This window comes from Falco rusticolus, chromosome 7, assembly GCF_015220075.1.
Source record: "Falco rusticolus isolate bFalRus1 chromosome 7, bFalRus1.pri, whole genome shotgun sequence".
Classification (NCBI taxonomy): Eukaryota; Metazoa; Chordata; class Aves; order Falconiformes; family Falconidae; genus Falco; species Falco rusticolus.
Genome location: NC_051193.1, coordinates 963,814 through 985,280, shown reverse-complemented (window position 1 = coordinate 985,280; position 21,467 = coordinate 963,814). Strand labels below are relative to the sequence as shown.

The window sequence follows — 21,467 nt, the reverse complement described above, 5'->3', positions numbered from 1 at the left end:
CCCCATGGTCCTGGGACAGGGTCCCCAACACCTCCAGCTGGGGGTCCCCAGTGTCCCCACAGACGTGACACAGGGCGCCCATGCTGGCTCCCCACACAGCTGGCACAGTGTCCCCACGGCCCCACTGCAGAGCGTCCACCTTGGCCCCCCCGCACCTCCAGGGCTCAGAGGCTCAGGACCCTCCAACGTCGCCCCAACCGGCGCCAGTCTGTGGGGGTGAGCTGTAGGGGACGCGGCCTCTTTAAGAGCAGCGGGACGAGGCGCGACGCCTTTATGCGCGGCGGGCGGGGCGCGGGCCCTTTAAGGCGGCGGCGGCCGCTCTCCGGCTGCGTGCAAAAAATCGCAGCGCCTGCCGCGCCTTGTGCGTCCGCCAGAAAAAGGAGTCCCTGCGCCCCGCCTCTTCCCGCCCCCGTCGCGGGGCGGGCGGCGGAGGAATCTGTGGCGGGGGGGCGGAGGGCGGTGCTTCGACCCCCGGGATCACCTTGGCGGGGCGGCGGGGCGGCACGCAGAGCGGCGGCGGCTCTCGGAGAGGACGCGTGTGAGGCGAGGTCGGGCGGCGGCAGGTAACGGCGGCCTGAGGGCCAGCGGGCGGCGGCGAGGGAGCATCGGTACCCGCCGCCATCGGCTCCTTCCCGCCGCCGGGCCGGGGTCTTCCTCAGTCGGCGTTGAGGGGCCGCGGGGCGGGGGGGGGGCGCCGGGCACGTGGCGCGGCCGCGTCCCGCCCAGCCTCGGGCTCGGGAGTGCCGGCCCTGCCGCTCTGCCGGGGGGGAGCCCCGGGCCGGGGGCCGCGGTGGGTCGGTCCCTGAGGCGTGGTGCCGGGGGGCGGTGCGGGGCCTGGGCTGTACCGTCCCGCCCGTGTTCCTGATGGTCGGGCCGGGCCTGAGCCTACTGGGAGGCTGAGTCAGATGGGGACAGAGCGGAGCGCTTCGCCGCCCCCCCACCCCCCTACCCGAGGGCCGTTGGCTTCCATCAGCGTACGGCTCGCCAACACCAGCAGTGATGCTGCAGCCTCTGTCCTCCCCCCCCCCCCCCGGAGGAGAAGGCCCCTTCTGAATTTATCTTCTTCCGTAATTATGCCTGCTTAAACACGTCCAGTTGATTTGGACAGACCCTTGAACTGTGAAAACGTCCGAAACGTGTTTAAACCCTCTTTGCAGGGCTAGCTGGGCATGAATGGTGCTTTTGTGGGTGGACAATGGCAACCTCCCGACTGTCTCCTCAGAGTAATAAAAGTAAACTGCAGTCTCTAAAAACCTGCTTTGGTCTGATAAGGCCACTGGTTATTGGTGAGGCCCAGGTTAACAGGAGTCGGTGCTCTGCAGAGGTTTGTGCAATTTTAATGTCTTTGCTTTCCAGTTAAGTCCTGTTCCTGCGAAGGGCTGCTGCTAACTGTGACTTGCCTTGGTCTAAAGGTTGGATGACAAAGAGTTTTTTTGTTACCCTGATACCTCCAGGGAAACTCGAGGGCTTGTGCAACCCAGGAGTGCTTAATTAAAAAAGAAAATTAACTCCTAAGCACATAATTTTATGCCTGACATCCCATTCATAAAGCAGAACTTAGGCTAATTTGAAGGAGTTAAAAGTTTGGTGGCCTGACGGGTCATGCTGATGGCAGCTCATTTCCCAACCATCACCAGGTTAACGAAGGCCTTTTCTTCCGAGGCAGGAAGCTCTCCTGTGAGCCACGTGTTCGGGGATTCTTGCCTTTGAAACCCTTCAGAGAAACTTCACTCTCACTGAACAACAAGCTTGTGGAGGCTGCGGTGCTGCCTCGGAGCCTGTTGCTCTAGCAGAGCAGTCTGCTTCTTTCTTTACTACCTATCTCTTTATCTGCCCAAAGCCATAAATTTTGCCAAAACCTTAATTTATATTGGTTAGCTGGACTGGTCCAACACTGTCTTTAATTAGTTTTCTAGACCCCAAGCTGATAGTTTAACTTGATAGAAACAAAACATTTCCTAGGCTGGCTGGACCATGTGCTGGGCCTTGTATCTCCGGGCCGGCCGTTCTCCCTGGGGAAGATGGTGCCGAGGCTGCCGCAGCGCGTGGTGGTGGGTGGCACGTAGGGAATGGGCCTGCAGTACCTTGCTGCTGCCGCCCGGCGCTGGGCGCGCACCAAACCTGCATCCTGCAGCTGGGGGTGTAGGAGAGGGATCTGTCCTTCCACCTAGCTATATTTAAATGTAAAAAAAACTCCCTGAACTTTCTTTTATAATGCAAAAAAGACTTTTCCAATTGCCTTGAAGGCAACTAGGTAGTCTGCTCGTGTGGGGCCAGGCTGAAAGGCTCCTTGTCCTCTGTCACACCAGCATGCTGCAAGGTGAAGTTGGTAGGTGTGCCTGCACTACAAATACCCTCGAGATAAGTCTTTCTTCTCACCAGTTATGTGATGCTTGTCACCTCGACTCAATTTTTTTTAAGTCTCCTGTATGCCTGTGCCCTCCAGGAAGGGCAGGCTTGGCTATGGCGAGGCTAATCCATCTGCATGCAGGGAAAGGGCTGATGTGGCCCAGTGCTGTGCGGGCTGGCCTGACCTTTCTGTCCCACATAACTCATTTGCCAAAAAGCTGGAGAGGCATCTCTGTTGCAGAGCTGTGGGTCAATCCTGTGGAGCTGTGGCTTGCTGTCGGGGACAGCATAGGCCAGCTGGGAGCAGGTGGTGGCTTCTGGGTCCCGTCCAGCATTGCAGAAAAGAGATGGCATTTTGGGGTGGCCATCTTGTACTTACATAACGGCACAACGCCACCTCTTGCAACAGCTGCCCAGGGGAGAGCAGGTTGTCCTCCCTCTCGGGAGAGGAACTGACAGGCTGTGTTAAAAGCCTGCTTTGCTGCAGAGCTGATTTTTTTTTTTTTTTTTTTTTTGTTGAGTGCCTTTAGCTTCTGGAATGAACAAAGCTGATGTTTTGCTTAGGCTTTTTTTGGGAATCTGAAGGCCTGCCCGGTTTCATAACCCTGCACTTCTCCAATGTAAGTTCTAACTCAAACCATTTCTGCCTCTGGCCAGGGACACTGGGCGTGAGCAGCCTTATTCTCCCATCTTCAGAGAGGTGGTGGAAGTGAGGCAGACTGATAAAACCTGAATCATCGCTTGCCACGAGCCTCCCTGCAGCTTGCCTGCAACTTTTACAGGCAGTAAAACATTGTTCAGGGTGGCAGTGGTTAATGCCAGCCCTGCCTGGGGACAGTCTCTGTGAGGCCTGCTGCTGCAGTTGCTGCTTCCCTTTGTCACTGATAACAGCAAAGGCTTGGCCCAGGGTAGGGATTGCTGCTGCCGCCTCTCACAGCACCTTCGGATTTGGATCTGCCCTTGGGGAGGGAGTTTAGAGTTTCTCTCAGCCGACCTCAGAATGAGCTGGCTGGGTTTAGTCACCTCACTAATGCAGAACTGGTAGTTGTGACCTCAGACGGCTCTTTCTAGAATATTCAAGAGCCAGGGAGATACCAAGCATCTTTGGGATGCCCTGCCTGAAGCACAGGCAGGCCAAGTAATAAATTTGGGCGTTTAGTCATTATTCCTTGAGGAAGGAATTAAGATTATTCAGTGCTGGAAACACTGAGGCTTTCTAGGGTACCCCTCCCTTCCTTGCCCAGCTCAGACTGAGGGCTCTGTCTTTGGGTTTCCTTGAAGTTCTTGCTCCTCTGATTTTTTTTTTTTTTTTTTTTAAAAACCAAGTCTGGACTAGGGGGAAATGCCAGACATTCCTGTTACATTTATAAGACTGGTTCTTCCAGTGGGATTCAGTTGATGCTTTGTAAATACATGTAATGGGAGGCAGGAGGAAGAATTAAAAAGCAAAGCTTGTTGGTAGTGGGCATGGTGCTGCGGGCAGATGGGTATTTGGGATACTTCTTGGCTGCTGCGTTTCTGCTTTCGCCCCTGGACAAGGTCATGGTGTCTTTGATTAATTTTTCTGAGCTCACTGAACTACTAGAAAATCTTGTGAAGGGGATTCTGACTGGAAACATAATTTTACTTTATTTATAAAGTCTTCAGGTGGGTGGGGGATTTCCATGAGATGGGGAGAGCTCACGTGCCTATTTTTAAAAACTTCCAAGTCATGCTGTGGATGTAGTTTCTGTCTTGGGATCCTGTTGTTTCATATTCCTCTCGTTCCCAGAAGCTGCGCAGACCTGCTCACCTGCTTTTGTGTAGAGGCGATTTCCCAGCAAAGGCTTATATTTTTTTGGCATCTAGAGAAGCCAGTGCTGCTTTGCAGGTGTTGGAGGATGCAGCAGCAAGTGTTAGAGGGCTAAAACATAATGTTTCAGGGCTGACCAGTATATTTTCCTATAATAATGGGACTTTGTCGGGCTTTTTATGTGGGCAGACTTTCTTGTACTGACTCTGGTGAGTCAGCAGCTTCTGGCAGGGCTGAGAGAAAGGAGACTTTGCCAGGGCAAATTATAGTTTTCACTGGCCTGACTCCTTTATGCGGCATGGGAGTGAGGCGATGGTGAGTCAGGGCCGCCTGCAGGAGGATCTGCACGATCCGCACGTACGTGGGGAAGGTCTGCAGAGCAGAAGTGCAGAGGGGAGGAGCGTCGGCTCGAACAGAGCCTCTGCGTGGCAGGCTGGCAGGGCATCTCCCTGCCTGTTCCTTAGAGGCATGGCTTCGTTCTGGTCAGCCCTGCTAGCTTTGGCAAAGCTTTTGGGTTTATTAGTGCCTCTGTTTCAAAGCTGAATACACTGAGCTGGCTGGTGTGTGCAGCTAACACCATTTTGTGATTTATTGGATTGGGCTTTTTGTCTCCTTGGGGCAGGCAGAACAAAACCCCCCTGCTCTATCCCTGCTTTTGGCTGAGCAGCAGCCCATGTCTCTACAAGTGCTGCGCTAAAAGCATACCTTATAGGTGAAGGCAGCTTATGTTGAAAGAGCAGCCAGCTTTGAATATCGTCTGCATGCCCAGGGGATGAAGTTTGAAGTCAAAACTAGTGATCTGCCCATGCCAGTAGCCACTACTTTACATCACTCTTTTTGAACACCAGCAATCTAGCCTGGGCAGGTTGAAGAGGACAAACAGCTTTTAGCTGCCACTGCTACTTGAGGAAATGATTGTATTGCAGCCTGAGGTGTGCAGTTAGAAATGCCTGGGGGCACCAGCGCTGCTGGGAAATGAGTGTCCTCCCATTCCTGTGGACAGTTAAGCTTCAGTTGGGGTTCTTCTTGGGGCTGCAAGCTCTGCGCCTGCTGTTGTGCAGACGCTAGAGTCCTGTAGGGGCAAGCAGCTTGAATTCAGACAGGTTTTTTTATCCAAAATTTGGAAAAGAAAAAAACCAACAAAACAAAAAAAACAACCCAGTTTTAAATCTTGTGGTGGTTTTCTGTGGCCCTGGATGAGGGGGAATGCAGGGGATGGCCTTTTCAGTTGAAGAGGGACCTTGAGCATATTAAAGAAACCTTCAGTCTCTTACATGTTCTCTGCCAAGATGGTGTGTTTAAATCAGCTCAAGTCTACTTGCTTGTACAGGTTTGAAGGATGGGTTTTAAGCTTAGGCAGACTTTGCCATGATTAGGTGCTTCTCAGCAGAAGATTGCCTGTGTAAGAGCATATCTGCAGTCACACTAGCACCAAGCTGCCCTGGTCCCCAGTTGCAATGGGAAACAGTCGAGGCCTGTAGGAGAAATGACTCAAGAGCTGGGAGGGAGGAGGCAGAATCTCTGCCTGCACACTCAAGTGCTTGAATTTTGTTGCGTTGTGTAGCTCCAAGGGAAGACTGACAATGAAGAGAAGCTATGAAGGGAACATCTGCATAGAAGGCAGGTGAGCTTTGGGTGGTGTACGTGGGGGATGACATGGAAATAGAAGTGTGTCTTGCCTGTATCTACGAGTCTCAAATAGGAACATAAAGATAGCTCGACCCAGTAGCAGCTTTCTTGTTACCTCCATATTCATCACGTGGGTGTGTAGGTGTCCGCACCTGATGAGCGAGTCTGGTGATTCCTAAACCTGGCACCGCTTTGTTCTCTTCTAGACACAGGATTCCAGCAACAATGTCGAAGCACCATGATGCAGGGACTGCTTTCATTCAGACCCAGCAGCTGCATGCTGCCATGGCGGACACCTTCCTGGAACACATGTGCCGCTTGGACATTGACTCAGAGCCAACCATTGCGAGAAACACCGGCATTGTCTGCACCATCGGTAGGTGATTCCTAGATCGAGAACGGCAGCTGTGATACCCCTGTGTTGGTGAAACTTAAGAAAATTGCGAGAAGGCTTCATCTTTCATCCCTTGCCAGGGATGAAATTGTGTGTTGAAAGAATATGATTTTCCTATGTCTGCCTAACCTGTGTTATTGCTAGGAGCAAATACAGTAGCCAGGGAAATCAGAAGTGTTTAGGTTCTGTGCTCCTCAAGGCACTTTAAAACAATCTTTGCTGCTGTAGAGATGGACTGCTTCAGCGCTTAGCAAGTCTGCATCCATTTCTCTTCCACATGAAGCAGCCTGGCTTGTGTGGGTTATCTCATTACTTTTACAAAGTTAATATTCAAAGTATTTCTTTCTCCTAGGCCCAGCCTCCCGCTCGGTGGAGAAGCTGAAGGAAATGATTAAATCTGGAATGAATGTTGCCCGGCTCAACTTCTCTCATGGCACCCACGAGGTAAGGGTGAGCTCTGAGCTGGGATGGGCCCAGCTGGGGCTGTGTGTTTGTGCCTGCTGACCCTGTCCCTCAGGAAAGAGGGAAATCCAGCTTTGTCCAGACCAGCCTTAGTGTGGGAAGGTGAAACTTAGCTCTGCTTTTGGGGAAAGCATGCTGGTTGTACATACCGAGCCTCTGTAATTGCTGGTAATATTTAAGTGTGCTTTCTGAGCTGTATTGAAAGCAGTTCGGGTTGGTTCCACACCCTTCTATACCGGGGAGCTAGGTACCTGAATATGACACTTGTGTGCCAACTGCTTGCCATGAAATCCTTCAGTTCTTCTTCCTGTCCTGTTAGCTGTACAGGGCAGCTGCATCTCAGTTAATAGCAGAAGCTGAGGACATTTGTCCCTCTTTTGTTGAGCACCACTGCACAAGTACACAACTATCAGTGGCTGGTCTTGCTTGATTTGTTGCTGAGGGTTTTGCAAGCAGGCGATCAATGAATAACCTTGTCTCAAAAGGATACTGTTAGTGATTGGAAGTAATTACTGTGCCTAGTTCAAAGAATTTAATTCCTGGATTTGCTCGGCTAACCGGCTGCCCTGGTTGTGTTCCTGGCAGTCATGAAGCTAGCACACCAGTACTTGGGAGGTGGTGTGGTGAGCTTATAAGAATAAGGTCAAAAGAAATCAACACTGTTTGTGGCAGATGAGCCCTTACTGATATAAATAGAAGAGGTCCTCAGTGGTACTGGAGGAGCCAAGGATCCCATTCCAGGTTGCCTGGAATGCCACTCTGAGCCTTGCCATAGAGTTTTTTCACCCTGGCGGCCCTCCAGCTTACGAAATGTCAGATGGTAGCCAGTAGCAGCTGTAGGTGTCTTTACTTACTGAACCATGGACCTCGCGGTGTGTAACAGCTTGGCCTCTCACCCTTGTGGCCTTTAAAGGCCACAGGGCACTGTCAAAATTGAAAGGTCTGATGCTTAACTGCAGACGGCCATCAGACCTTGACTAAATGCCGTGGGTAGTGTCAGTGCATGGGCTGCAGTTAGCAAAATCTGCCTAAAGAGAGGGTAGCGTAGAGTAACCCTGCCTCTCGGTAGTCAAATCCTGCAGCTGGTTGGCTTGTGGGCCAGGTGGGTGGTTCGTCAGAGAGTTCGTGGCCAGACTGAAACTGGGAATGTTCACACTGTTACTGCCCAGCGGAGCTGCTGCTGCGGTTTGTGTATTTGTTAGCTCAGGTCAAGGACAGGGACTGTGGCTTTCTGCTTTGTGTGAGGTCTAATTGCACATTTCATGCAGATGAAGTTAAATTACAGCGGAGTCTGGTCTTGCTGTCACCTCCTGTTGAGTTTGACTGTCAGCCATAGCCAGGCTTGAGTTCCCTCCTGGTTCTTCCAGAACACTTAAGTTTCCAGTGAAGCCCCAAAGAGTGTTTATCTGTTGAGTGCTTCTGTTTTTACATCCACCCCAAAGCATTCAGCAGGGCTTAAACTTATAACAGATGTGCTTTGACACCTGGCTGCCACCCTTTAATATAGAAAAAACTTTGCTTTTATTTCCAGTTCTGCTTGCATTCCTGTTCTGCATAGGTAACTTCAGGAAGTCAGACTCTCTAGACAGAAGGCAGTTAGACCTTGCTGTCAAACTAAAAATGAGAAATCATGGTGACTGGGCCCAGAGAAATGTAATAGCATTGTTCGGGCAGATTTTCTATACTGTATCCTTCTAGGCTGTGGTTATTGGAAGAGTTGGGGCCTTCTCAGTCCCAACTTGCACTGTCAATCAATAAAAAAATATAATTTTTCCTTCTCTAAAGAGTTAGGGGTTGTGGTATATCTCTGGCTGAGAGCATGCAGACAAACTTTAGCACGGCTTTTTCCAGCCCTGGCTTCCTGGCACTGGATTATTATCCCCACCACGCTGAAGTCAGTGTGTGGGGCTCCAGCGGAGGGGGTGAGTGGCGTGGGAGGAGCTGACTGTTCCCAGGTGAGTCAGGTCAAAGGCTGTTGGCCTGTGGCACAGAGGGGAAGGGGTATTTCTTATCTACAAAACTGTCAAGTGTTACACAATTTGCAGTCAAGGTTATCTCTTAATGTTGTTTAAGCAAGTAAACTAAACTGATCTGCTGGTCATCTGAAGCGCGTTTGTGGTAGTTGGGGTGGGAAACTGGCAGCACTAGTAAACTGCTTTTGCACATGTGAAAATTCGGAGGTTGAGTGCATGGTGCTGGAGTCTTGGAACTTCTAGCTGTGATTTCTTTGGCTCTCAAAATAAAACATAAATACTTAAGTGGATAACGTCCTCTTTATCTTTAGGGGAAATGTAAGCCAAAGAGTTGTAAAAAAGCTTGTCCATCTGCTCGCCTGTGGGACTGATAAGAGGGGTCAGGCTGGAAGTCTGTAGGGGAGTTGGCAATGCAGAGAATGGCATCCTCCCTTCCATGCTCTGATGGGAGCAGAACAGCCAGGTGGGGCAGTTGCTTAGCTGTGCTGTCCTTCTGGCATTCAGGAATCTTCCCATGCACATAATTGCCCAGCTGCCAGTGTTTTGCCATGCTGAATAGGCAGGTGTTCAGCAAAGCTTTTGAAAACGTTCTTCCCAAAGGCCTGTTGGTTGGTGGGCCACCTTCGAATGGCAAGTGTATGTCCTGATGGAAAATCATTTCAGCCGAGTGCCTGGATGCTCTCCTTGAGTTGTCCTTCTAGGATTAGAACTGGGGGCACTGAAGGCAGAGCTAGATAACTGCCAGGCTGTTTCATGTGGGGAAGGCCTTTGTATCCTCTTTCTTGGTTTTTTGGGAGCTTAGTCTGAATAAAATTCTCAAGCTAGAACTGAAATTGAGCATAATGTGAGAGCAGAGCTGTCAGCTTGGGTAGTGTTTAGGGTGCGTAGTGATACTTTCCGTAAGTGGTGGAGTAAAAGTGACCTGAATGTTTCCATCTCTTTCCTTGCCAGTATCATGAGGGCACAATCAAGAATGTGCGAGAAGCTACAGAGAGCTTTGCCTCTGATCCAATTACCTACAGACCTGTGGCTATTGCACTGGATACTAAGGGACCTGAAATACGAACTGGACTCATTAAGGGAGTAAGTTTTTTTTGTGTTGGTTTTTTTTTTCCCCCCACTGTGCAAGACTAGATAGTGTTTTATGCCTGTGGCCTTTTCCAAACAAAAATGTTTCTGGGGAATGAGGTTTTGACAAACTGCTGCAGGCTGGAAGGTGGTTGTGTGCTGCTTTTTACTGATTTTGCTAAAATGCATGGCTGTTTTGACACAGAGTGGCACAGCAGAAGTGGAGCTGAAGAAGGGTGCATCACTCAAAGTGACCCTGGATAATGCCTTTATGGAGAACTGTGATGAGAATGTGCTGTGGGTGGACTACAAGAATCTCACAAAGGTTGTAGAAGTAGGCAGCAAAATCTATGTGGATGACGGTCTGATTTCCTTGCTGGTTAAGGAGAAAGGTTGGTAACCACCGTTCCAGCTATGCCTGCTTTTTTCCTCAGAGCATATTTGTGCTTTCCTTCCAGTAACTGGTTTAGCTTGCAATTGTATGTTAGAGTACATGGTTCTAGCAGTGAGATATTGCCTGTAATCCCAGAATGTGTAGTAAGATGGAGGTGAGGCTTTTGGGGTGCTCTGTTTGGTATTCAGGGCTCCTGTGTACAGAAGTACAACCTGGCAGCTTTTTTTTTTTGGAGGGGGCTTTCCCAGCCTCCTGCACACAAGCAACAAATGGCATCTTTTCCAAGAACAGCACAGAAGCAGTTTTAAATCAGTCTGCTGTGCTCCCATAGGTAAATTGCAAGCTTGTGTGTTAGATAAATCCTCTGAAGAGACCGGTGATGTGCTGCTTATCATGTGCAGTTGCTGCTGGCACTGCTGTTCTCGGGCAGGGAGGTGGTGTGGGAGCTGGTGTTGGGGAGCTTCCCAATAAGCACTGACCGTGGGAATGCCTCTGTTTCAGGCACTGACTATGTCGTGACAGAGATTGAGAATGGTGGCATGCTTGGCAGCAAGAAGGGAGTGAACCTGCCTGGTGCTGCAGTTGACCTGCCTGCAGTCTCTGAAAAGGACATTCAGGACCTAAAATTTGGTGTGGAGCAGAATGTGGATATGGTGTTTGCTTCCTTCATCCGCAAAGCTGCTGATGTCCACGCTGTCAGGAAGGTGCTAGGGGAAAAGGGAAAGAACATAAAGATCATCAGCAAGATTGAGAACCATGAGGGTGTGCGCAGGTGAGCTTTTTGCAGGTGACATTTTAGGCTTGCTCCCCTGTGTCAATGAAAGAACAAGGCCTTTCACACTAGTCAAAACTCCTGCTCTCTGGCTTGCCAGCAGCAGCAAACTTACCAGTCCAAGTAACAAGGTGGCGGTGTGAGCCATTGGTTAATGCTGTGTGTGTGGGACTTGACGTGGCTACAGTATGAACAGAGTAACTGTCACGCACCCTGAGCTCATGGGGACAGTGTCACAATCTCCTTGCATCCTTGGAAAATCTGCAGTATTTTTTTGTAGTGTGTGAGAGCTCAAACTTGCTGTTCTGGATGCAAATTGGTCAGCTAATGTGTGGGAATTCCCAAGTCTGTTACAAACTATCAGACTAAAATATCTGGGAGCAATTCATGCTCCCCTCGATCTGTCTTTGTATAGCTTTAGAAAGCTTTATATAGCACTCTATATGTGCTATGACTTGGTCTTGTTTTTCTTCCTCTTACCTTGGCATTACAGGGTACCAAAATAGCACCTGGAAAGCTCATGCACTGACAGCATAGCTGCATATCATGCTCCAGAATGATGCTCCCTCTCAGAGCGGGGGGACAGAGCAAACAGGAAGGTGCTCTGCAGAACAAGTAGGGTAACAAACCTCTTCTCTTGCTGTCAGGTTCGATGAGATCATGGAGGCCAGTGATGGCATTATGGTGGCCCGTGGTGACCTGGGAATCGAGATCCCTGCTGAAAAAGTCTTCCTTGCCCAGAAGATGATGATTGGACGCTGCAACAGGGCTGGCAAACCAGTCATCTGTGCCACTCAGGTACTCAAAACAGTGTTAGCTTCAAACTGCTGGAGTCTGGCAGGGTGTGACTCAGTAGCTGTCACGGCTTGCTGGCGTTTGCTGGAGGGTGAGATGCCAAGAGCAAAGAGGTTTTTCTCATAGCTGCATAGCTTATCTTGAGGCACTTCTTTTTAATGTGTGTTTGGGATCTTCCCCAGTAAGGTTACAGGACCTCTTGTGTGGCTGCTGAAGGTTTTACCCCTCAAAAAAACTCATGCAGTACAAGCCTTTTGGGCTGACTAAAAATTCCAGAGAAAAACTGCACATGCTTTGCCTTGGCATCTTGCAGCAGCACATCTGTGTCCAACAGAGAAGACTTGCTAAGGTTCCCAGGTACCTTACATGGTGTGCCCACGCTGCAGCAGTCGGAAGGGACTGCATAGAAGATCCATCGCTTCATTATTCTGGGAGCTGTTAGTGAGTGAGGGAGGGCTGATGCTCAGCTTCACTGGTTCCAGTAGGGATCATGTGTGGACAGTCCTCAGGTGCTGGGAGGGCTGATTTTTTTATTTTTTTTTCCTGCCTGTGCTTGCTCTGTGTGCAGCCTGTGGAGGTGAAATCTGTCTCAAGACAGTAGAGTTAGACAAGGTCCTGGATTTACAGTGGCATGTGCTCCTTCCTCTTCCTGTATTGCTACAGAAATGCTGCTCCAGGTGGTGTTTCATGAGGAAATAAGTGCTGTTTGCCCAGTGGTGAGCTGCAGCTGGAAAAAAGTTGAGCACCTGAGGGGGATAGGAGAGCTGGCCAGGCTTTGGTGTGTGGAGTTACACTAGCTTCTGGGAGAAGGGGGTGGGAAGGGCTGACCTCGTGGAAAGCTCTTCAGAGGTTTTCCTCTCTCTTCAGAGTGGGCGCTTAGGAGGTGGTGGTGGTAGCTGTTCTGAGTTTACTAGCCTGTACGTAATATAAGGAACTTGAAATCTTGTGTTGGATGAAGATGGCTTTAGTTGGTGCAGACCTTGCTGTATACCTATTTCTAGGCAGAAAAAACAAACTCCTAGATGCTAATTTGGGAACATGTGGCTGGATTTGAGCTTCTGTAAAGGTGTCTATTGTAATCCTTGGCTCTAGAGAGCTGAGAGTTCCTTGGACCAAGCCCTGTGCTGAAAAATTAAATTGAAACATTGGAGTATTGTCTGTAATGTTGCGTGGATTAAATCTCCCTGGAAAAGGAGTAAATCTAGAACAGGTACAAAATTTAAATGGGTTGTTTTTCTTGCTGGTAGATACTTGAGTTCAAAGCTTGTTAGGGACCAGGCTGCTCTCTGCCCTGGACCCACAGAAGTCTTCTCCCGGAGTCCTTAGGCTTCATCCTATCTTCTGCCCTGTCCGTGAAGTGTATTGAGGTGCACTCGTGAAAAAGCAGCTGCTTCCTTCTGCAGTGTCTTGATTTCTTTGGAATTTTTCTCTTCCAGATGCTGGAAAGCATGATCAAGAAGCCTCGCCCAACCCGTGCTGAGGGCAGCGATGTTGCTAATGCCGTCCTGGATGGAGCAGACTGCATCATGCTCTCTGGAGAGACCGCCAAGGGAGACTACCCGCTGGAGGCTGTGCGCATGCAGCATGCTGTGAGTACTGTCTTTGCTCTGGTGGGGAGCCTCTCCCACAGGTTGTCCTGCATCTTCTGTCTCAGCCAGGCACCTGAAGATACACATCTGTGTGGTGCTAGATGGCAGCACCTGTCATTACTTTGGACTGCTTTCTTTGTTCACACACCTGCTGTGGGTTTTTCTTGACCTAGCATGGTCCTACGGGTCTGAAACCTCACTTTGTGTGCTCCAAACTATTGTCAGGCAGAGCGGAGAACTACTCTGTAGTGCTCTGAAATCTAAAACTTCAGATTTCTCCAGCTAGTTTTGTGTGGTTTTTTTTTTTTTTTTTAGGGGCAGGGTAAAGGGGTTTTTACTGTTACCTTGGTATGAGTTTCTTCAAATGCCTTATTCGTTGTGGCATGTTAAGTGCCTTAAACTTCTCCAAGGTCAAGGAGCTGCTTAAGCTGTTTATCTCTAGGTAATGAAAGGTATTGGCTGACTTCTCCATGAGGGGTGGGGGAGGCTTGCAAGTCTGATTTACAGCACTGTTGCATTCAGCACCTGGTGCGCTTGGTGTTGGGGGTGTTTGCTGCATGAGTACTGACAGCACCATATTTTTGCATGCCCAAACTGCCAGAAACCTCTGCTCTGCTTTGAGTTCACCCACCTCGTGTTTCAGCTGATAAAAAGCCTGATGTCAAGTATTTAAAAGTGTTGCTTTTCCCCAGTTACCAGTGCTGTGAATCACAGCAGTGATAACTCTCACCAGTTTTATTTGCAATTCAGGTTATATAGATTAATCAACTCAGCTAGTGTGTGTTTGCAGTGCATTATGTAAATATCTTTTACCTCTAACTTGTCAATATGGAGTGGTGGTTTTTGCCTGTGGGAAATGCAAAATGCCTTGATAAGTTACTGGGCAGTGACTACTGGTTTACAGGCTGAATGCTAACGGTGCACCTAAAAGGTTCTTCCTCAGTTTTCACTCCCTAAATCACAAGGGTTGACTTTCTACCAGGAGTTAGAAACTTGCTGCAGCAAACCTTACACCTGGGTTTCCATTCTGGCATTAATTTTTAGAATCAGGCAGGCTGTATGGTACCTGTATCCTGAGCTTAGGATCTGTTGCGCATGCTTCCTTCTCCCTGCAGACCCGAGGACAGTGGTGTCTGCTCTGCCAGGCCCGTGGAGAAATGCTGAAGGCTTTAACCCTCTGTGCAGAAGATCAAATACAGATTCACTTTATTTCGTGTAACGTGGTGCAGACAGCAAGGTGCTCACTCTGTGATGGTGGGAGCATGTTCCCATACAGTTAGGATCTTTCTTCTAAGCTAATTCACTTGGCATTAGTTGAGAGGACCCCTGCCCAGCAATAGTGCCCTGAATAACCATGGTCTGAAAATCTGCAGCATGGCCAGAGCAGATTTTGATCTGAAGTGGTCAAGCAGTCATAGCAGGGAGAGATCACCTTATCCCTGGTAAAGAGCAGCTCCGGTATGCAGTGCCTGGCCTGAAACTGGTGTCAGTTTGGATTTATATATTTGTTAATCCAGTGCTGCTGTCAGAGTATTCCAGGGAAAGCTCCCTCTGTACTGAGGTGCTGGCAGCAAATGTGGGCTGTGATACTGAATCAGGGTCTGTGCTCTGTAGTATCCGTGCACCTCTCTAAAAGGCTTGACCTGCCTGTCCCTGGCCTGTAGTCATTTTGCTTTGTGATCCCCTTCCAGCTAGCCTTGTAGAAACGAGCTTGCTCTTCAGTGGATGGCATCTCTATGGCAAAAATGCCGTCTGCTTTGAGTTTAGTAGCAAGCTTTCAAACATGGGGCAGGCTGTTTCCTGCCCGCTCCCTTCCAATTCCGGTCCATGATCCGCAGTTGTTTTCAAATGCCACGCTGGCCCTGCTGTCTAATGGGGACAAGGCTTAAATGGCTTCTCTGTTTTCCTTTGTCCTGCCTCCACCGTGGTATCTCCACCTGTGTACCAACTGGAAACCCTTGAGCCATTTTTGTATGACTGAAGCCAGCTGTGCTGTGGAATTAAGAATTTCTGTGCCTTTCTGCAGCCACTGTCAAAGCAGACATGTGTACGCATACCCTGTAAGAACTGGGGAATGCAGGTTTCCCTCTAAACTCAGGTTCACTCTGGGTGTTATGCAGAGTGGCCTACCTTTGTAGCAGGAGCTGAAGAATAAACTGCCTGGCTCTTGTTCTTGGAGTAAGTTTCTGAGGCAAATACTTCCATTTTATCTAATGGCAAGTGTAAAGCCTGCAGCAACAAAACTGACTGCCTCAGGACTAGAGTTGGCACTGGACTGCTGTTCCTGTCTGTCACATATGTCCTGTTATTTTTAGACATAAGATACTTAACTACTTTGGCTTAAACTGATATCTCTGGAAGAGGGATAATTCCTAGCATCACATAAAATAATTCATTAACACTAGAGAAGCAAAATTCTTATTTGGAAGGGGTCTAACTACAGAGCTTTCCCTATTATGGCACTTCAGCCTCTGCTTAAATGTAAACTTGTCATGCTTTGTGTAGCAGCTGCTCACTTTTCTGAAGTAACTGGATGAAGTTGTCCTTGAAAAGATGATCAACCTTCGCATGCTTTTCCAGTCTCTGCAAGGCACCTTTATTGGGTTGTCAGGGGCTAGTACAACCTTCTGTTAATGAGAGCTGTCTTTTAAATGTGAGAGACTCCCAGCATACTGGGATGAATAGGTTACTGAACCTGTTGCAAGTGCTTGGCCTGAACAGAAGGCCTTTGGTTGTGCCTGTACCTCTTGTCTGGCACAGTACAGACACCCCAACATACAGGCTGTGACAACCCTATAAAAGGAAGTCCTCTTCCTATTGATCTCTATACCGAAAGGGAAGTTGGTGTAGCACCTTGAGGTGAAACTTCATTGGCTCTCAAGTTAAACTAAACCTAATGAAGCTGAAGGAGATGGTCTCCCAACTTCAGGGGTGATGTTGAAAGTGCATTGCTTGCATATTGGCTCCACAAAGAGAGTTCCAGCTGTGCTGTGTGGTGGTGGGACAGTATGAAGTGGGGTCATGGAGCTACAGAGATTTCCTCTTGAGGAACTGTAGGCAGGACCATCAGCAGGTTGGTAGATGCCATGAGAGTCTCTTGAGGAAGTAATAAACAGCTGCTGCACAGCGCAGTCTCACTCTGAGCTGGCTTGCTCTGGTCCTTGAAAAGCAATCTGTGTTTGCCTGTTCTGAAAGGATTCAAAAAGACAGCAAGAATGCCACCTTTGAAAGGCCTGCCCAGTGACCAGGGCCTACCAGTTAAACAGTGTGGTGGGCCAGCCAGCGCGGCTGTGGCGTGTTAGACTGGGTTGCATTCACCAAACTGACAACCTGAGAGCCAAAAAGTTTCACAGCTTGACCTTTAATATTCTCTTGCATGCATTACTATGACAATCAAGCAAATGAAAGTGATCTCATGTTACTCTGGTGTATCTTTCCTTCTTTTTCTTTCCTGTTTTCTCCTCCTTCCCTCTTACTCGGGCCTGCAGATAGCTCGTGAGGCTGAGGCCGCAATGTTTCATCGTCAGCTGTTTGAAGAAATTTTCCGCCTCAATGTTAACAACAGGGACCCTGCCGATGCCATGGCAGTAGGCGCAGTGGAGGCCTCTTTTAAGTGCTTAGCTCCAGCCCTGATAGTTCTGACCGAGTCTGGCAGGTAGGGCTCCGAGAGGGGGCTTGGTGCCAGTACGTTCCATGAGCAAAAGCATGCTCCCTTCTAACACTGCAAATATTAAGCAAGCAGCTCACTGCTTCGGTACCAGCCTTGCATAACTGCTGTGGTCTGAGTTGACTTCTGTGTGGCAGGGAGGGACTCCACGTAGGCAGGAGCAGAGCGAGAGTGCCTGGCAGTTGGCATGAATGTCACCTGAGTGTGGGCTTGGCAGGATGAGGTGACTCAGTAGGTGCCACCAATTTGGAAGAGAAACCTTGAAAACTGAACGGTTCCTCTGTAAGGGTGTGCTGCTCAGGTGGCTGAGCCTTGTGGCCGTCACCACAGCGTGCTGAACTAAATCTGGGCTTGCTAATTGGTAACTGTTAATGTCAAAAGCTGATGGTATTTGTGTGACGCCTTCCTGATAGAGCACCTCACCTTGCCCTGTGCTGCCCTGAGTGACTGACGTGAGTGTTGTCTTCCCGAACGCATGTTGCTCTTATAGATTGCCCGGGAGGCCGAAGCCGCCATCTTTCACAGGCAGTTGTTTGAGGAACTGCGTCGTCTGACTTCCCTGAACTGTGATCCCACGGAGGCTGCTGCTGTTGGCGCTGTGGAAGCGTCCTTCAAGTGCTGCAGTGGGGCCATTATTGTCCTCACCAAGTCTGGAAGGTAGGAGGTGACAGGTTCCCTCAGATCAAGCCCATTTTGTGACAGGGTGGGGGAAGGAGACTCAAAAAGATGGCTTTGAAAGACTAGAGCTGTCACAGTGAAGCCCTGGTTTTGGCAGCAACTGAGCCCCGGCCGCCTGCCTGCAGTGCTGGTTCCTCAGGAGATGGGCAGACATCTTGAACATCTGCACATACGTAACCTCCAAGTTCCTCAGCCGGCCTCTGCCAGTGTGGCATCAGCACCGAGCCCTGCCTCCCCTTGCTGTTGCAAATGGCATCTCTGCCAGCAGCGCTGGCTGGAAGAGTCAAGGGGAAATAAATGTTGCAGCTTTGATTCAAACTTCTTGGCAAGAAATCCTCCATTTAACAGTAAGACACAAGTTCAGTGGATGCAGAATCTGTGGGGGTTTTTTTTGGGTTTTTTTGTTTTTGGTTTTTTTTTTAAATCAAGGTCTCGGATTTTGTAGTAGCATCCAAATTATTGGTCCCTTGCTGAACCTTTTGGGCATCAGTCCTGCTTGCCTAAGCCCAAGGGGCAAAGAGGGACTGCTTAGCCTATAATTGTTAGGCAGGGAAACTGAAAGTACTGGGAATTTTCTCTTACAGGCTTCGTTATGCCTGCCTGCACATAATCTTGCTGAACAGGCAGGCCTCTGGCAGGCACCCAGCAGCCAAGTGCTGCCTGCACTCAGGTGAGCTCAGTGCCTTGGCTGCAGTTGAGAGACAACAACGCAGATGCACTGGAACTATATAGTTTGGGATTCCTGTCCAGTGACAGTGACAACTGCTGAGTAGAGACTCACTCTTCCAGTTTTGGAAAGGGAGCTGAAGCCTTGCTGATCCGATTTTTCATCTAGAGGAACTTGGGCTGCCCACTCAAAGCATGTCTGACCATAAGTCTCAGAATTCTTTCTGGAAGACAATCTGAATTTCTTACACTGGATTCAGACCAAAAACATAGCGCAGCATCAGAGATGTGATTATATGCACTGGGCATGGTCTCCCTGAAGATCTGGACCACCGGTGAATCCTTCACCTAAATTTACAGCTTAAAATGATTTGAAGCAGCCACTTTCTGCAGAGCTGAGGAGTGACTGCAAGCACTGAGTTTCTGGATACCCTCGTGCTTCTAATATTTCTTTGTAAAAGGTTCCAGTCTTACACTTGACCTTTTAAAAGAGATTTGAACTCTGATATTTGAATATTTTTAGCTGTGGATTCTGTTACAGCCTTTGAGTACCTGGATCTCCTAGAGCTACGAGGAGATTTCTTGGACAGTGTGGGAAGGATTGTCTGAGAGGTGGCACGTGTGTTTGGGTGCTTCAAGCAGACTGCTACTGCCTACCTTAAGCAGCAATCTTTGAATCTGAATATTGCAGAGTTTGGCGCCACGAAACAGGGCTGCAAAAGCTACTAGTGGAGGTACCGGCATGCTCATCAGAAAGATGGAGCTGTAAATGCCAGTGCCTTGCAGGTTTAACCTCCATTTATTTGCCAATGCCCTCTGCAAGCAGTGCCTGGGGAAAGGGAAGCTGTAGTCCCCACCCAGGGTGTGCTGCTTGCTATTTTAAGGAGACTCTGCCTGGCTTCCCATTTTGGCCTCTGTTGTGTTTGCTTCCTGTTGGGCGCAAGAGCGGAGCTCTACGGAGGAGCCGGCCTGTTTGCTGGCTTCAGCAGGTGAACGTGGCTGGGAGGCAAATGGCTTCCTCCTTGGCAAGCTTTGGGGAGTGCTGCTGGCATGGGCACTTCCCATCCCATAGACCGGGAGCTCCTCAAAACAGAGGGAACTTGCAGGGACCCCCACTGAGATGCCAAGGCCCAGAATAAATGGCACCTCGCCACCTTAACATAGCAACAGAGACAAATAAAGGCTTGTTTTTGCGACCAAAACACCCAGATGGCACTTTCTAAACTTGGAGGCAAGGTGAATTTCACCAGGGGCCAGACTGCTCTTGGTGGTGGTCTGTCCAGTTGCCTAATTGAGAATTCAGCAGAGCATCTGGTTCGTTGGTGAGCTTGGCTCTTGTAGCATCTCCTGTGGCCATCTTCTGTGTCCCTCCAGGGGTTTTGTGGAGCCCTCCAGGGTGACAGCCAAACCTTGCTGCTGCTTGTGCTCCCGTTGGCTGTACACAGGCTTCCTCAGGTGGCTGTGCCTGCAGTGTGGTGCTTCACCTCCTGGTGTGGTTTCCTTCTAGGTCAGCGCACCTGGTGTCCCGGTACCGCCCGAGGGCTCCCATCATCGCCGTGACCCGCAATGACCAGACGGCACGCCAGGCTCACCTCTACCGGGGCATCTTCCCAGTCCTGTGCAAAGAACCAGCTCATGACTCCTGGGCAGAGGATGTGGACTTGCGCGTGAACCTGGGCATGAACGTTGGTGAGTGACGCTGCTCTAGCCTCACGTGGGGAATGGGCTGGTGGGCTGTGGTGGTGCTGTTGGGGTTACTGGTGGGGACAGGTGACCAAGCGAGAGTAACTGGCTACCTGTGTGGTAACAGCATCCAGTTGGGAAATGGGGAAATGGTAGTTGCATAAGCACAAGTGCATCCGGTTGGGAAATGGGACAGTGTGTTTGTCACAGCTGCCTTAAAATAGGTTCCAGCAGAAAACCAGATTAACAGCCATCTCAAGTGCTTGAACTGTGGTGCTCCGTGCTCCTTGCTCCTGTGAGAGAAGCAAAGCCCGGAGTAAGGAGACTCCTTTCTCCAGCTCCTCTGCAACTCCTGTGCTGTTGAATTTCACTCTCCGTACTGCAGAGGGGCCTGAGCAGAGGCAAAGGGTCCCCAATGGGTGGGCAGCAGGAGTACAGGATCCTAATACCGACCCAGAGCTGTGGCTGCTGTGGGACAGGCTGCCTGCCCCCCTCTGCACCTGAGTGGCTTGGGGAGGGGGTGACAGGCTTGCCATGTGGCAAGCTGGTGGTGGTGGGACCTGAGCTTCTGATGCCTCCCTCTCTTCTCTCCTAGGCAAAGCGCGTGGGTTCTTCAAGAGCGGTGACCTGGTCATCGTGCTGACGGGCTGGCGCCCTGGCTCTGGCTACACCAACACCATGCGTGTGGTGCCTGTTCCCTGAACGACTGGCTGCAACCAGCAACCACCTTCCTTCCCCCTTTCCCTCCGCTCCCCTCTCCCCTTGCATTAGGCCAGCCGTAGCTTGCGCTGTTCTTGTCCCTAGAGTGGATGTAGGTTGCTAAACACCACCCAGTGCAGTAGCAGCAGGGGGAAGAGACCTTAAATCACTAAAGAAAAAATATACTTGAAGTGTTTAGTTTTTTTAAAAACCTCTTCCCGTAGTGAAGTCCTGCCCTGACATATGTCCTGTGTGCTGCTGGGAGCCCTCTGAGCAGAGGGCCTGCCCTCAGCCTGTGCGCACCCTTCCCTTGCGGAAGGGGACAGGTGCCCTGTGGGCAGTGGTTCTGCTGTGACACTCCTCGAGCTGCTGCGCACCCCCCTCCTATGCAGCCACCCGCTGTCCCAGCCACAGCCCTCCCTGCAGACCAAGTCCAAGGTGCATCCAGCGGGTGGTTCCCAGGGCTGGGGGCAGAAGAAGGTGTTGGCTCCCAGCACGCTCCACCTGTGTGCAAAGAGCTTCCCGTGCTCCCCTCGCAGCGCCCTCCCTGTTAGTCGTGTTTCTTCCCCGCCCTGAGCCTCCCCCCCGCACTCCGACGACCCCCGGGGCGGCAGAGCACCACTGTTCATCAATAAAGAGAAGCTGAAGCACCGACCGGCCTGCCCTGTGCCTCGGGCTGGGAGGGGGGAAGGGCGGCGGTCGGGGTCCTGCTCCTGCCTCAGCCTGCCGGGAGGGCACCTGCCGCCCGCCCTGCTGCGGTTGCTCCAGCTCGGGGCGGACACCGGCCCGCTCCCTGTTGTGGCCCGCCCGGCGCCAGGGCAGCGCGCAGCTTTGGGCGTGCGCGGCCCCTTTAAGGG

At 50.4% G+C, this 21,467-nt stretch overlaps 1 protein-coding gene across 3 annotated transcripts; it reads left to right on the top strand.

The window, feature by feature from the left end:
* The first annotated feature begins 429 nt into the window (after window positions 1-429).
* On the top strand, window positions 430-21,264 carry PKM (pyruvate kinase M1/2). Of its 3 annotated transcripts, none has more exons than XM_037394786.1 (11): window positions 430-563; window positions 5,977-6,146; window positions 6,517-6,608; window positions 9,551-9,682; window positions 9,873-10,059; window positions 10,563-10,833; window positions 11,481-11,631; window positions 13,065-13,217; window positions 17,375-17,541; window positions 19,736-19,917; window positions 20,507-21,264. In XM_037394786.1, exons 2-11 carry the CDS (start codon window positions 5,996-5,998, stop codon window positions 20,611-20,613), a joined length of 1,593 nt encoding a protein of 530 aa, XP_037250683.1. In that variant the 5' UTR covers window positions 430-563; window positions 5,977-5,995; the 3' UTR covers window positions 20,614-21,264. The 3 variants fall into 3 exon arrangements, with proteins under 3 accessions (XP_037250683.1, XP_037250682.1, XP_037250681.1); XM_037394785.1 differs by lacking the exons at window positions 430-563; window positions 17,375-17,541 and adding exons at window positions 5,632-5,765; window positions 16,706-16,872; XM_037394784.1 differs by lacking the exon at window positions 430-563 and adding an exon at window positions 5,636-5,765.
* The last annotated feature ends 203 nt before the right edge of the window (window positions 21,265-21,467 follow it).